At 36.2% G+C, this 17,183-nt stretch overlaps 1 protein-coding gene across 1 annotated transcript; it reads right to left on the bottom strand.

Moving 5' to 3' along the window:
• Positions 1-874: 874 nt before the first annotated feature.
• Positions 875-17,173, bottom strand: MBLAC2 (metallo-beta-lactamase domain containing 2). The gene is made up of 2 exons (XM_003822774.7): positions 16,512-17,173; positions 875-4,224 (listed from the first exon to the last, which is right to left on the bottom strand). Exons 1-2 carry the CDS (start codon positions 16,963-16,965, stop codon positions 3,839-3,841), a joined length of 840 nt encoding a protein of 279 aa, XP_003822822.1. The 5' UTR covers positions 16,966-17,173; the 3' UTR covers positions 875-3,838.
• Between the last annotated feature and the right edge of the window lie 10 nt (positions 17,174-17,183).

Raw genomic sequence — 17,183 nt, 5'->3', positions numbered from 1 at the left:
CATAAACAAACCTCCTAAAGTACTCATCTTCCATTGGTTTCTCCCATATATTTTCTGTTCACTTTCCCACAATTTACCACCCTTAGCCAAAACTCCACTTTCCTTTGTCTTGTCACACCTCCACAATTTGTCATTTTTTGTTAAAATGGTATATAAGTGCTCAGGCCTATCTGCTTCTATGGGTCTTCATGAAGGCCTGTGTGTATACATAAAAATATTAAGATTAAATAAAATTTGTATGCATATGCTTTTCTCCTGTTAATCTGTCTTTCGTCACTTTGATTCACAGCCCCAACTATAGAACTTAAGAGGGTAGAAGAAATGTCTTTCATCCCTTACAGTAGTTATCTTTTTCTTACTGATTTGTAGGCATTCTTTATATTTGCTAAATTGTTTTATGTTATACAAATTGTGATTTTTTAATCTTTTTTTAACTTTATTTCATCTAAATTCTAAGATATTTAAAATTTTGATGTAATTTTGCTTTTTGTGTCTCTATAAGGCAGATCTTCCCCATTCCAAGGTGTTAAATATGATTTCTTTTAATACATGTGTGGTTCTGATTTTCACATTTAGGTCTTTAACCCATTTGGAATTTACTTTTATAATGGCAGGGGCCATTTTTCCCACATCAACAATTGTAACATTTATTGAATAGTCTATCTTTTACCCATTGATTTGAATTGTCATATTTCTTAATTACAAAAGGCTTATATGAGTATTTTTCTGTTTCTGGGTTCTCTATTCTTTCTCACAAATTTAGCATCTTATTGACCATGAGCTTCTCAAAACTGCACTTTATACAGGAAATATCCTTGCAAGAAATTAAATAGAAACTTGCTAATGTTATAAAAATATCAATTATCGATTGAAATAAAATGACTAATATTTATTACACAAGTGCTTAGTTACACTTATCTGAAAATTATAATAGGACAATTGGTGCATGTCACATTCATATTACTATCCATATAAGAACAAATACATTTAGTCAACTATATCAGGATAACACACAAGGTTTTTGTTTGTTTTAGGCTTCTCAGTTGAAAGAAAACATCAAGTAAGGAAAATGAATTTCCAGTGATTAAGTATTAACAATATAAATAATAAAAATTACTTCTAAATGTCTTACATTTTGACAACTTTGAATTATACTTACATACTAATATTTCCAAAAATCATAAGTTACAAGGGTCACTGTCAGGGTGAAAATATATTTTGAACAGCTTTTTAAAGATATGTTATTATTATGCTTTAACATCATTTCATTTATTCTTGGCACACATGGCATCTTGGAAAGTAAAAATACAGCTTGCCAATTTTCTGCTATTGTGCAGATACAAGAGAAAGAGAAGTGTGGGGCAGACAGACCTGTGTTCAGTTACCAGCTTTGTCCAAAATTGTGTTGAGGCTGGTCAATTACCTTTTGGTGCTGGGAGTAAGATTAAATTAAATAATGCATATTTTAAATGTACAGCATGGGCACTCAATAAATGATATACTTTACCCTATTTATTCACATTGAAGTAATAGCAAAATATCACAGTTCTATGTTGTGGTACAATTTGAAAAACTGAAAAAATTGGGAAATTAAAAAATAATAACGTGTTTTGAAAAATTGCACTTTTTATAAATAAATCCTTCAGCAGGTTTAAATATTTCCTAATAAAACTTAGTGCCTACTATACCCTGATTTTTTAAAAAAAGGCCTAAAATATGATAAAAATGGTCAGTGGTTAAGGACTTTTGGTTTTCCTTTGTGCTATTGATATAAAAATAATGGCTTTATTTAAGGCTTAGTAAGTGATTATTTGTAGTTACCCTGAACCAAATCATTATTCTCAATGTTGCACTCAGTTGAAAGAGACCTACTGCCTTGAATGACCATCATAGAGAAATGCCCATGATATTCTGTTAATATAATTGAACCAATCATACCCTCCTTTTTGATTGAAGTAAAGGTTCATTTGGTGGCATGTGGCAGTTCAGCTTGTCTCCCATTAAGAATGACTCATATACACAATCACAAATCAATTTTTCTCATGCTAAATATGTGGTGTTTGGAATATACTGGATTCCTGAAAATTAAATTTATATTTTCACAAGGAATAGACTATTCTAGACTAGCAATGCTTATATCCCTATCCTTGGATTGTTTTGTTTCCAACTCTGACTGTCTAACAAGTTCATCCTTCCAAATTTGACTCAGAAACCCCTCCTCCAGTAAACTTTGCCTAACCAAAGTTCACACCCCTCCATTTATGTCCCTTACACGCATGTATAATGTACATTAACTTGCATACACTATTATTTATATTTTGTGTGCTTTCAACTTTTAGTTATAATGTTGTCTTTGACTTTTTTTAGCCTCCACAGTGTTTAGCGCTGTGCTACACATGTATATATGTGGCTGTGTGTGTTTGCATGCGGGGTTGTGTTTGTGTATGTATATGTTTATGTGTGTGTGAGTTGAATGAATAAAAAACTAAAGAACCTGGGCATCTGTAGGGTAGGAAAGTTTTGTAATTTTTCAGAAACCAAAATTGCTGGATCTTCCTAACATTAAAAAATCTGATTTCCAAAGCGATTTCAGTTTGGTTTTAGATATGTCAATAATAAAAAGGCAGTGGGAAAAAACTGTTTAAAACCCTTTATGAAATATTCTAAAAGGCCTTTTAGCAAATTATTATTAGCAGCACCAAACTAAAACTTTTTACTAAATAGTGGTATAACCTTTTATATGACTTTACGAACATAGACTTCTCTATTCAAGACAAAGAATACTGAACAGGAATAGGTGTTGTGAATCAGGATACAAAAGGCAATTCACTCTAAGTCAATAGCTAATGCACATTTTGCAATTAATTTAAAAATCCCTCTGTAGTACATATGCATGTTAAGTAAAAGAATAGCTGCAGATCTTCATAGTTGTTTTAACACTGTAAAACATAACACAATACTGAAGTCGCTATTTAACAGGAAAAATTTTGTTCATAATAGCTGTTAATATTAAAATAGGATATAATAATAAAAAATTATTCTCAATGTGTATATTTTCAAATTTGCCTGACAGTGTCCTTTTAAGAAATCTGACAATTTGTAGTTAGATAACAGACATTTGCATTTCACTTTCATAATTGAAAATATTACTTACACAATAACAAACAACAATATATAGTAGCTTTTTACTGAAGCACTCTGAAATTTATATTTAAAGCTTTGCAATAAAGCAAAATTCACTGTACTTTTCATAAGTTATATTACATAACATGTCATGTATGCTGTAATTATACAAAGAATAAATACATGAAATGAAGCATAAAAAATTCAGGACCATAACAATGGAATGTTTTAGTTGTCATTCTCATTGTTACTTTATATGTCTGCATTAAGTTCTAATGTATTTTAAACCCAAGAACCTTTATCTTTAAATAATACACTAAAAATATCAAGTTTAAAGTATAAACATAATACTCTACATGCCTTTTTTTCCTAGGTCATCAAGGAAATAAAACAAGACAAACAGAGGCAAGGGCAGTTCTTTCTCTTGCCACAAAATCTCTCTTTGCTTTCCCATAAACCTTTATGTCATTTCTAGAGCATATATTACAAGATGACAGCTTTGGCAAAGTATAAGCTTATTTAAGTGGCTTCTTTCTTGGAAGAAAGAAAACAATTTAAACTAACAATTTTCTTTTTGGCTTATTCATTCTCAATCTTTCTCTGATATATAATAGTGGTATAAAAGCACTTCATGAAATGCTCACTATTAATCAGTTAAATAGCACAGAATGAATTAATGTATATAATTAATCAAAATATATTATCAGTATAGATACTAGGGTGAGGTCCTAGAATTTGTTACACGTAGAGCTAAACTTGCAAGAGATCGCATGGCAAAAGTAGAAACTTTGTGACATATCCCAGCTTTTGAAATATAGTTAGAAGCCAATCGAAAAAGCCTTTCAGCACCAAAGGTATTGAAGTGCCCAGGAAGCACCTTCTCTACCAGACCTCTGTCCACTAATTCTATTAGACGTTCACAAGTTCCAACATAGTCACTTATCCTGCTGTATGGGAGCCAGTCAATCAGTGATCCATCATACACGACGTCTCCACTGAAGAGAATCTTTCGGTCTTTGTCATGTAAGCAAATACTGCCCCTGGAGTGACCTGGCATGTGCATAACAGTGAGCTGTCTGTCACCAAGGTTGATCACATCCCCTACAAATGGAAACAGAGTTTACAGATAAACATGTTGTATACCTGACTTAGCATTTAAAGCATACTAGAGCATTATATGCTTCCAAAGAAATTGGGAAGGATGACACTTTATTTCATAAATACTGTATTTCTTAATGATGATTTAAAAATAAGCTGCCTATAGTTCATTCCTATTGTTTGCTAGACCAGTGTTTGTCAAAGCAAGTAATGTGGAACACTACTTCTACAGGCTATCATGATACATAAATGAAAAGGAGGTAGTTCTGTGGTCAAATAATTTGAGGAACTCTCACTTTAAAGAAAATTAAGCAGCTTTCTTTTCAGAAAGACTTCTTTGAGCTTTTATTATATGAATGTATACTGTGGATATATACAAAGTAGATATAGTTGTACAATTTCTCAAACTTATTTGATCGTGAAACTTTTACTTTTCAGCACATCTATGGTACCAGTATCCTGTTGACACAATTAATGAATGTTGCTCTAGGGAATTTTATTGTATTTTGCCTCTTGTATCACCCTGTCAGAATTAGGGCTTGAGGAATTGATATAAATGATGATGCTCTAATATGTGAGTAATAATCTCCTTAATCTCTGACCCAGGAACCTCAAGTCTTCTGTCAGAATACATTAAACTCTGGCAGGCTAACTTGCAAATAGGGTAAAATCTCAGACTTCAGTTACTGACAGCAGAGAGGAAATGGAGCAACATGGGTGGAAAATTGCTCTGTTTCACTGGAATTAAATTAGTATGAACTTGAAGTAAATCATGGTAAATTAAAAGATTCATAATGTAATCTCTTGTGCAAGCACATACACAGGAAAAAATTTTAAAATATATAGCTAAAAAATAATAAAGGAATCAAAATGGTGTAATAATCAGGATTTGGTAAACATGAAAAGGCAGAGATTGTCAGACTGGATTAAAAATCAAGATATATGCAGCCTACAAGAAAGAAACTATAAGACCAAAGACACAAATAGGTTGAAAAGCTTAACCATATTAAATATTACTGTTAAGAGAACTAGGGCAGCTAATATTAATATAAGACAAAATTGATTTTTACATGAAGAATATTACTAAAAAGAAGTAATTTTATGAGAATGTACATTAAATCAATACATTGATAAATAACAATTATAAATGTACATGCACATAAAACATCACCAAAAATACATGAAGCAAAAACAAACAAATAAACAATAAACAATTCAACAATGATACTTGGAGAGTTCAATATTCTTCTCTGTGTAATTCATAAAATAAGTAAATAGAAAATCAATAAGGATATGGAAGACCTGAACAACTCTATCAACCAACTTGACCTGACAAAAATAAAACACTTTACTCCAAAACAGCAAAGTACACATTCTTTTCAACTGTAGTTGAAATATTCAACAGGCTATAAAGCTAGGCCATAAAGCAAGAATCAATAAATGTAAAAGGAATAAAATCATACAAAGTATGTTCTCTGCCTACAACATAATTAAATTAGAAATAACAAAATGAACAGAAAATTGATAACATGTAGTCTTTTTGTTTGTTTTTTCTGAGACAGAGTTTTGCTCTCTCGCCCCGGCTGGAGTGCAGTGGTGCAATCTTGGCTCACTGCAACCTCTGCCTTCCAGGTTCAAACAATTCTTGTGCCTCAGCCAGCTGAGTAGCTGGAATTACAGGCGTGTGCCATCATGCCTGGCTAATTTTTATATTTTTAGTAGAGACAGGGTTTCGCCATGTTGGCCAGGCTGGTTGCCATGTTGCCAAGGCTGGCCTCAAGCGATCCTCCCTCCCTGGCCTCCCAAAGTGCTGGGATTGCAGGCATGAGCTACTGTGCCCAACCTTATTATGTGTTTTTAATAGACAAAAAATAACAAATTAGGAAGAACAAAAATAAATATGGGCAATATTCAAATATATGTAAAGCAAACAGCAAACTTCTACATTGTTTATGGATCAAAGAAGAAATCAAAGGGAAATATAAAAATATTTTGAATGAATGAAAACAAAATCAGAACATATCAAAATGTATAGAATACAGCTGAAGCAGTACTTAGAAGAAAACGTATTGCTTTAAATGCTTATTTTATAAAGGATTAAATGTTTAAAATCAACAATCAAATTACTATCCTAAGAAGTTAGGAAAAGAAGAACAAATCAAACACAAAGTAAGTGTTAATAGAAATAATAAAGCGCAGAGCAAAAATAAATGAATACAAATACCAACAGAAAAAAACACATGAAACCAACAGTTGTTTATTTGAAAACTACAACAAAATTGATACACCTTTAGCTAGACAAATCAAGAAAAAATTAGAGAAGAAACAACTTGCTAAAATAGGAATTAAAGAAGGAACATCACTACAGACCCTGAAGAAATTAAAAGGAGAATAAGGGAATATTATGAACAATTTTAAGCCAACAAATTTGACAACTTATTTGAAATGAACATATTCTTAAAAAGAGACAAATTATCAAAAGTGATCCAAGAAGAAATGAAGTCTAAATAAATGTATATCAAGCAAAGAAATTGATTAACAATTTAAAGTCTCCCCACAAAGAAAAGTCTGGGCCCAGAGAAGGCTTCATTGATCAATTCTGTGAATCATTTTATAACGGGACAATTTCAACCCTATATAATTTCAACCCATATAAAGACTTTCAGCATACAGATGAGAAATCTAACTCAGTTATTACCCTCATAAAAGCCAGACAAAGACAATATATTAAAATAACAACAACATCAGGCCTGGTGCGGTAGCTCACTCCTGTAATCCCAGCACTTTGGCAACATGTGGGAGGACTGCTTGAGGCCAGGAGTTTGAGACCAGCCTCGGCAAAATAGTGAGACCTCCGTTTCTATAAAAATTAAAAATAAATAATAATTTAAAAAGCCAAGTAGGGTGTTTTGTGCCTGTAGTCCCAGTTACTCAGGAAGCTGAGGTGGAAGGATTGCTTGAGCCCAGAAATTTGAGGCTGCAGAGATCTATGATGGCGCCATTGCACTCCGGCCTGAACAACAAAGGGAGACTCTTTCAAACAAAACCAAAAAAAGCCTATACACAAATATACCTAATGAATGCAATCTTAAAATTATTGACAAAATATTGGCAAATCAAATCCAGCAACTTATAAATAGGAAAATGACCAAGTGAAGTTTATCCCAGAAATATTAAGTTTGGTTTAACTAGTGAAAATAAATTAATGTAATATACTGTATTAATAAAGGAGAAAGCCATATGATTATCTCAATAGATACATAAAAAGCATATGACAAAATCCAATTCTCATTCATGATAAAAACTTCCAGCAAACTAGGAATAGTTGGGGAAGGTCCTGAACTTGATAAAAGTCACTTATGAACATCTATAGGTAATACCTCTTTGAATAGAAAGTCTCCTAAGATAACAAGGCAAGGATGTCTGCTCTTACCATTTCTATTCAACATTATACTGAAGATCCTAGACAGTGTAATAAGCCAAGAAAAAGAGAGTAAGGTCTCACAGATTAGAAAAGAAAATCTGTCTTTATTTAGACATAATCTTACCTACAGAAAATCCTAAGTAGGAAAAAGCTAGAGAACTAAAAAGTTTACCAATGTCACAGGATACAAGATCAACATACAAAGATAAACTATATTTCTATATGCTTCAAGTAACTATCAAAAATGAATTTTAAGACATTTGACTCAAAATAGCATCAAAAAGAATAAAATACTTGGGAAAAATTTTGACAAAAGATGTTTTGTAATATATGAACACTGTATAATGAAAACTACAAAAACACTGTCAAGAGAAATTAAAGAAGACCTAAATAAAAGGAGAGATAGGCTATGCTTACTGACTGTCTCAATATCACTAAGGCTCAATATTGCTATGATGGTAATGTAACCCAATTTTTCCGATAGCTACACTGCCTAATAAAACTTTCTGCAATGATTGAAATGTTGGTTCTCAATACTGTTCAATATGGTGTGGCTAATGGTGCTTGAAATAAAGCTAGTACAATTAAGGAATTAAAATTTTAATTCTAACCAATCTTAATTATTTTTTTAAAGAGATGTAATCTCTGTCACTCAGGCTAAAGTGCAGTGGCCCGCTTATAGCTCACTGTAACCCCTGAACTCCTGGGCTCAAGGGATCCTTCCAAGTAGCTGGGACTACAGGTATATGACACCAGCCCAGCTAACTTAAAAACTTTTTCTAGAGACAGGATCTCGCTTTGTTGCCTAGGCTAGTCTTATACTCCTGGCCTTCAATGATCCTCCAGCCTCAGCCTCCTAAGTAGCTGGGATTACAGGTGAGTCACCATATCCGGTAATCTTAATTTAAATTTGATAGCCATACATGGCTAGTGGCTACTGTAATGGCCAGTAAAAATTCAACATAATCTCAATCAAAATCTTGATCTTTTTTCGAAGAAACTGAAAATCTGACTCTAAATTTCACGTGGAAATGCAAATGACCTAGAATAGCCAATACAATTATGAAAAAGAGGAACACAGTAAGAAGACGTATACTAATTTCAAGAGTTACAATAAAACATCACTTCTCAGTCTTTTGGCTAAGATCAAGTGTACAATAAAGCTACAGTAATCAAAATATTGTGTTACTGACTAAATAGACATAATCGATATGAGAGAACAGAGAGTCTGAAAGTAGACACAATATTGTCAATAGATATTTGACAAAGGTCAAACAAGATAATTCAACGGATAAAATGACAGTCTTTTTGACAGACTGGACTGGGATACTTTGTATATCCATTTGCAGACAAACAAATAAGAATCGAGAACCTCTCAACCCTTACTTCACAAATATTCACAGAAATTAACTGAAAATAAGTCATAAACCTAAATATGGGAGCTTCTAGAGAAAAATTAGGGGAACATTTTTGTGACCTTGGGCTAGACATAGAGCTCTTAAATATGACACAACAATCATAAAACATGAGACAAAAATTGCTAACTGGACTTCAAGTTATAAACTTGCTTGCTTAAAAAGACACCATTAAGAAAATGAAAAGGCAGGCCACACATTGGGAGAAGGTATTTGCAAAATGTACATCTGATAAAATCTTGTATTCAGAATACATAGAGCTTGCATAACTCAATAATAAAAAAGCCGAATTTTTAAAAAAGATTTTAATATACCATTTAATAAAGTGGATATCTGATTAGCAAATAAGTACCAAAAAGATGCTCAACATCATTAGTTTTTAGTGAATGCAAATTAAATCACAATCAAGTACCACTACACACTCACTAGAATGGCTAAATTGAAAAGGATTGACAAAACCAAGTGTTGAAAAAGATGTGAGCTGGGCGCACTGGCTCATGCCTGTAATCCTAGCACTTTGGAAGGCTGAAGCTGGCGGATCACTTGAGGTCAGGAGTTCGAGATCACCCTGGCCAACATGGTGAGACCCCATCTCTACCAAAAACACAAAATTCACCGGGGGTGGTGGTGCATGCCTGTAATTCCAGCTACTCAGGAGGCTGAGGCAGGAGAATCGCTTCAACTTGGGAGGCAGAGGTTGCAGTGAGATTGCACCATTGCACTTCAGCCTGGGCAAGAGTAAGACTCCATCTCAAAAAAATAAAAAATAAAAAAATGTAGTTGTTGGGTAGAATGTTCTGTAAATATCTATTAAGTCCATTTGTTCTAGGGTATAGTTTAAGTCCATTGTTTCTTTGTTGACTTTCCATCTTGATGACCTGTCTAGTACTGTCGACAAGTGGAGTATTAAAGTCCCCCAGTATTATTGTGTTACCATCTATCTCATTTCTTATGTCTAGTAGAAATTGTTTTATACATTTGGGAGCTCCAGTGTTAGGTGCATATATATTTAGAATTGTGATATTTTCCTGTTGGACTAGTCCTTTTATCACTATATAATGTTCCTCTTTTTGTCTTCTTTAACTGCTGTTGCTTTACATTTTGTTTTGTGTGATATAAGCCTGCTTACCTTTGGTGTCCATATGCATGGAAAATCTTTCTCTACCCTTTTACCTTAAGTTCATGTGAGTCTTTATGTGTTAGGTGAGTTTCCTGAAGACAGCAGAAACTTGGTTGGTGAATTCTTATCCATTCTGTCATTCTATATCTTTTAAGTGGAGCATTTAGGCCATTTACACTCAATGTTAGTATTGAGATGTGACGTACTATTCTATTCATCATGCTATTTGTTGCCTGAATACCTTGTTTTTGGGGGCGGGTTTTGTTTGTTTTTTACATTGTTATTGTTAGATGTTATATAGGTACTGTGAGGTTTATGCTTTAAGGAAGATTCTATTTTGTTGTATTTCAGTTTTCTTTCATGATTTAGAGCTCCTTTTATCAGTTCTTGTAGTGATGGCTTGGTAGCAGTGAATTCTCTCAGCATTTGTTTGTCTAGAAAAGACTGTATCTTTCTTTCATTTATGAAGTGTAGTTTCACTGGATACAAAATTATTGGCTGATAATTGTTTTGTTTAAGAAGGCTAAAAATAGGACCCCAATCCCTTCTAGCTTGTAGAGTTTCTGCTGTTAGATAGGTTTTCCTTTATAGGTTACATGATGCTTTTTTCTCACAGCTCTTAAGATTCTTTCCTTTCATCTTGACTTTAGATAATGTAATGACTATGTGCCTAGGTGATGATCTTTTTGTGACTAATTTCTCAGGTGTTCTTTGAGCTTCTTGTATTTGGATGTCTAGATCTCTAGCCAGGCTGGGTAAGTTTTCCTCGATTATTCCTTCAAATAAGTTTTCCAAACTTTTAGATTTATCTTCTTCCTTGGGAACACCAATTGTTCTTAGACTTGGACATTTAACGTAGCCCCGGACTTCTTGGAGGCCTTGTTCATTTTTTTTTTAAATTCCTTTTTCTTTGTCTTTGACGGATTGGGTTAATTCAAAAGCCATGTCTTTGAGCTCTGAGGTTCTTTCTTCTGCTTGTTTGATTCCATTGCTGAGACTTTCCAGTGCATTTTGAATTTCTCTAAATGTGTCCTTGATTTCCAGATGTTGTAACTGTTTTTTATTTATGCTATCTATTTCACTGAAGAATTTACCTTTCATATCTTGTATGTTTTTGATTTCTTACATTCTATTCATCAGCACATGGAACATTCTCCAAGATAGACCATATGATAGGCCACAAAACAAGACTCAGTAAATTTAAGAAAACTGAAATTGTATCAAGTATTCTCTCAGACCACAGTGGAATAAAATTGGAAATCAACTCCAAAAGAAACCCTCAAAACCATGCAAATACATAGAAATTAAATAACCTGCTCTTGAATGATCATTGGGTCAACAATGAAATCAAAATGGAAATTTAAAAATTCTTTGAACTGAACACTAATAGTGACACACAACCTATCAAAACCTCTGGGATACGGCAAAAGCAGTGCTAAGAGGAAAGTTCATAGCATTAAATGCCTACATCAAAAAGTCTGAAAGAGCATAAATAGGCAATCTAAGGTCACACCTCATGGAACTAGAAAATATAAGAACAATCCAAACCCAAACCCAGGAGAAAAAAAGAAATAACCAAGATCAGCCTCCCTAGTAGCTGGGATTACAGGCATGCAACACCATACCCAGCTAATTTTTGTATTTTTAGTAGAGACGGGGTTTCACTCTGTTGGCCAGGCTGGTCTTGAACTCTTGACCTCAGGTGATCCGCCCTCCTCGGCCTTTCAAATTATTGGGATTACAGACATGAGCCACTGTGCCCAGCCACCCTACTATTCCTTTTCTTTCACCTTCTCTGTCCTATCTCTGCATCCATTATTCTAAGGCTGGATTTTCCAAACTGGTCCTCCTACTTATTTTAGTCTTTTTCTCTCCTAGTTTCCATTTTCCCGTACTGATCTTTAGTAAGTTTTTCAACTTTATCTTCCAGACCTGCTGCTATGTAATTTCTGATGTTTTAAATTCTAAGAGGTTTTTTTTTTTTTTTGGTGAATATTGTTCTATTTATTTTTAAAGCATCCTTATTGACTCTCGGATATCTTGAATGCAATAGCTTGTCTTATCCCCCTGATGATATTGATGTTTTATGCTTTATGCTGTTTGTTTTAATAGCTGATCTCATGTTAGAGAATTTTCTGTTTTTTGATAATGCTTGATTGCCTATTTAAGAGTTGGGGGGCATGAGTAAAAATGGCTATTGTCAAAAAGACAGAAAATAACAGATGTTGACAAGGATGTGGAGAAAGGGGAATGCTTGTACCCTGTTAGTGGGGATGTAAATTAGTACAGCAACTACGGAAAATGGTATGGAGGTTCCTCAACAAACTGAAAATAGAACTACCATATGACCCAGCAATCCCACTGCTGGGTATGTACATCCAAAAGAAAGGAAATCAGAATACTAAAGAGATAACTGCATTCCCATGTTTATTGCAGCAATATTCACAATAGCCAAGACGTGGAATTAACCTAAGTGTCCATCAACAGATGAATGGATAAAGACAATGTGGGAAAATATACACAGTGGAATTATTCACTCATAAAAAATAATGAAATCCTGTCATTTGCAGCAACATGGATGGAACTGGAGGGCATTATGTTAAGTGAAATAAGCCAGGCACAAAATGACAAATACCTCATGTTTATACTCATGTGGGAGGTAGTGCTAGTATGGTGGTTACCAGAGGCTGGAAAGGGTAGCGGGGAAGGGAATGAAGAGATTGGTTAATAGGTACAAAAATACAGTTAGATAAAAGAAGTAAGTTCCAGTGTTTGATAGACTAGAGTTAACAAGGATTTATTGCATGTTTCAAAATAGCTAGAAGATTTGGAATGTTTCTGACACAAAGAAATGATAAATGTTTGAGGTGATGGATATTCTAAATAACGTGATCTGATCATTACATTGTATGCGTTTATCAAAATATCACACGTACCCCATAAGTAATTACAACTATTAGGTATCAATTAAAAAAAAAGGGGGGACAAGAAGGCTGCTTGCAGCACATGCATGGGGCCTAGTGACCAAGGCTTCACAGTAGAGAAAGAGGCCAGGATTTCTTAGGTATTCCTCTACATTGGTATCTTAGTCTTTCTTCTAGGAGGCAGATTCCCTAGATAACATTTTTCTAATTTCCTACCTGGGTGGGGAAAGGCCTGGCTCTCATCCTTCTAGGAAACTAGTAGAACACACACACACTCTTTCTCCTCTCATCCTTCTAGAAAACTAGCGCGCGCACACACACACACACACACACACACACACACACGCTTTCTTTCTCCTGTTTTCCATACTGAGCCCTTAAGCTCAACAGTAATTTGGCATCCTTCAATCAAGAAACTCCTTTGTTTTACTATCCCCAGAGAATAAACTAATTGGATGGGAGAGGGAGAGGCATTCACTAGAGTTTTAAGAGCTTCTTAAAAGGTTTTCAAGAAATTCTGCTTACTCTTCCCTTTGCCGCCACTGAGGTACTACTGCCTATTGCTAATTCCTGTGTTTTTTAAGGCTTCAGCGGTGCAAACTGAATTGGCTCTTAATTTCCCTTTGCTGGCATAGTATAAAACTGTTAACTTAGTCACCACATCTACTTTCTAGCAGCCAAAACAGTTCCCCCCGCCAATGGGGATTTAAATTGAAATCACGGTTTTTTCACAGTTCATTAACAGTGCTTCGGAAGAGAGCCAAATTAGATGGGTCTGTTCAATCCACCACCTTCCTACAACCTGTTTTAGCCTCTGCAAATGACTTAAGTCCGCCTGAAACCACTCCTCTGAGATAATATCTTGGTGACACTGGGCATATGGTTTAAACATGTATGTAATAGGGATCACAATGCCAGAACTTTGTATCACTTGACTATAGTGAAAAATGGGCAAAATGATGTATGCCCACTCGAGAGGTATGTACTATGTCAATTTAAGGTCTGCTGCTATCTTAGAGGAAAATAACCATTTCACTATTAGTAGGGCGAGTTGCTTTTTTATCCAGAATAATGCACTGGAAGATATGGCTATTCTCTCCTTGTCCCTCATTTACAAGTCAGCTTTTGGGTTAGAGATACAGTGCACAGATGTATGCTTCTCCATGACAAGTGATCATCAATTCATTAAAGGAAATGTAATAAATGATTTCAGCTCCTTGCATTCTACCAAAGCAATGAAGACTTTATGCTGTTCATGTGTGTAACTGTATACAAATTTTTAATACAAATATTTTATGTATCCTCCCAGGCATCTGGATTATGTTAACAGCAAGTTAGCAGGCCACATCATTCAGAAGATACAGGAAATTAATACTCTTGAGAAGAGAGGAAATTAGACACTACCTGAGAGGGTGGGGCATCCAGCTCCTAATGAAAAACAACTTTTGATAACACGGATAACACAGTACTATCACCTTCAAAGTGTTTGGTAAACATTAAGCTTTCTTTTCACCCTTTTAAAGGCTTAAAGCACCACACAAGTAGTTTGCAGGCCCCTTTCAGCTCCGAAAATGTTGGGATTCTACCATCAACTGGAAACCTGGGTTCTAGTCCCAGCTCTTTCCGAGATGGGCTATGTGACCTCACACATGATACTCAGGCCTGCATGGGTTCTTTCTTCATCTATAAAACAACCCCTATCATTCTTTCACCTTTGATTTCCCATTGCTGACACAGAATCAAAAGTAAATTTCAAAAGTAATTTATTCTTTTCAACAATTTAAGTATATTTTAATACTAATGTAAACATTTTTGATCCAGGTGTCAGAATTTAGTCTGAATACCTATCAACTGCATGGAAATGTTACCTCTAAAAGTACCCATTTTTATCAAGAAATACAGTAATTAGGTGTGACTTTAATGTGAATTAAAATTTAATGTACATGTACTTTCATCTCATATTGTCAGATAATGTAAGACTCTTATCTAAATCACTTTTTTTTAAATTTAGATTTAAAACTTTAATGAAGACTTTTGTTGGGTGGGTGTGAGGTACAGAATCTTGCAATTTTTTTTTAGCACCGATAAGCAGTACAATATTGCAATTTTTAAAATATCTCAAATGAGGAAGATGTCATCTGTGAGATAAACTGATTTTTGTAAAATATTTCATTATTTGCCATATTGTTTGGTCATAAAGTGAGCTTCATTATACTGCAGCAACTGAATTTTTCTACCATATAGAGGCACGTTTTAATATACCACATTGGTAATTAAAATGGTCTCACGCTAAAGGAAAGAAGGGGCCTTTCACATTCTACTCAAAATCATCATATATTTATGAGGCAGGATTTATGTATGTTCTGCATGCCTTGATCTATTGTGCCTAGATTCATATCCTAGCTTTTATCATGATCTGGCTCAGGCAAGCCATTTAACTGAGGGGTCAGTGGCCTCACTTTAAATGTGTTGTGAAGATAAAATGAAATCAAAAGTATTTTTAAAAGAAAATAGAAAACTAATATACCAAATATTGCTGATGTGGCGAATTAGCTCAATTATTTAAGTCCCTGCGTAGGGAGAATGGGCTGAGGCCCTAATCTATTTATTTTCATTCCATGAATTTCTCTCTGAATTCCATACTTGTCTTTCACAGAGCCAAAGAGGACCATGGCTACCTATACATTAGTCCACATAATTTACCTCCACCGAAAATTACTTCCTTATTGATCTTTCTCAGGCTTTGCTTTCAACCGGACCAAATATCTGTCATAAAGTAAGACTCAGACATATTCTACGTTTATGATTACTATTAAGCTTTTGCAATCGTGAGGCAACATCAAGAACAGAAACCTATCTGAAAGGTTTCCAATCGCATTAGCGGATTGGAATCACTGGTCTGATGGCTCTCTAAGGCTACAGGTGGCAACTGCCCATACCCGGTGGTGACCAAGCTGATGAAGTCTGCAATTCTCAAAAGCACAGAGCATGACATGCACTCTCCGTGAGGCGTCATTCCTTAAAAGTCTGCTCACTACGAAAGCTCCTGGAAATGTCGGGCAGGTACTTAGGGAAAGAATGAGAAATCCCTAGTCAGTCACAAGTCTTTGTAGTGTTACTGCTACAGCCGATGCAGGAAACTGGCTAGGGAGGGGGTGGTACCGGCTTTCAAAGGAGTACTCAGAATCTCTACACGGTGCCAGAGCTGGTCTCTGGCAGGGAAGGCTGTGATGGCCTTGGCTCTGGTCAAGTGGGTTTTTACTCAGGGAAGGGTGAACAGAAGTGGTTCTGCGAGGTGCCAAAATAATCCCCTTTATGGCCACGCAAGTCTGCAACATGCGGCATTCGGACAGTCTCTTCCCAATACCCTCCCTTAACGAGAGCGCGCGCCCGCGGGGGCCCATTACCATCCTGCAGGATGAGGGTGGGCTGCACCGCCTGTACCCGGAACTGTCTGGCCCTCCAGCCGGGGCTGGGCGCCCGCACCACCTCGCTATCGGAGAGCCAGGTCACGGTCTCAAAGTTGTCCCCGCGAGCCAGCGCCTCGGCCTCGGCGTGGTGCACTGCCACCCGGTCGAACTGGTAGAGGCCGCCGGAGTGGTCGAAGTGCACGTGGGTGGCCACGGCAAGCAGTGGCCGGCGCGCCGCGTCCTCTTTGGCCCCTCGGTCCTGCAGGAGGCCGGAGGAGTACAGGTACTCCGGGAGGCTGCGCAGCCCCAGGCCTGTATCGATCACCACGTCCTGCTCGGAGCCGCGCACCAGCCAGATGTTGGCACGGTTGCCCGACTCGTAGAAACGTTCTTGAATCCAGAAGATACCATCGCCTAGAGACTTGTGGGCGTACCACTCGAGCGCCGACATGCTGGGCAGGGGTGCAGCCAGGCGGGGTGAGTGTGGGCGTGCGAGTCTCCCACAGGCTGTCCACACACAGGGCACTGCGGCTGTGTGAAGCGGTCTGCCTGCAGACGGGGAGGAGGCGCAGAGCGAGGCGGGGGCGGGGGATGCGGGGGTCGGAATAGGAGGAGGAAGGACGCAGACCGACGCTGCTCGTAGCGTGCGCTCCCGCACCCTTCCGCCAG

The sequence above is a fragment of the Pan paniscus genome, chromosome 4, assembly GCF_029289425.2.
Source record: "Pan paniscus chromosome 4, NHGRI_mPanPan1-v2.0_pri, whole genome shotgun sequence".
NCBI lineage: Eukaryota > Metazoa > Chordata > Mammalia > Primates > Hominidae > Pan > Pan paniscus.
Note: the sequence above shows the minus strand (reverse complement) of the source record. Positions and strands in the feature narration are given on the sequence as shown.

Coding starts and splice junctions, on each gene's coding strand:
- MBLAC2 (XM_003822774.7), bottom strand. CDS start 16,965: ATGTCGGCGCTCGAGTGGTACGCCCACAAGTCTCTAGGCGATGGTATC. Junction 4,225..16,511: donor CACCCTCATCCTGCAGGATG/GTAATGGGCCCC, acceptor TTCCATTTGTAG/GGGATGTGATCAACCTTGGT.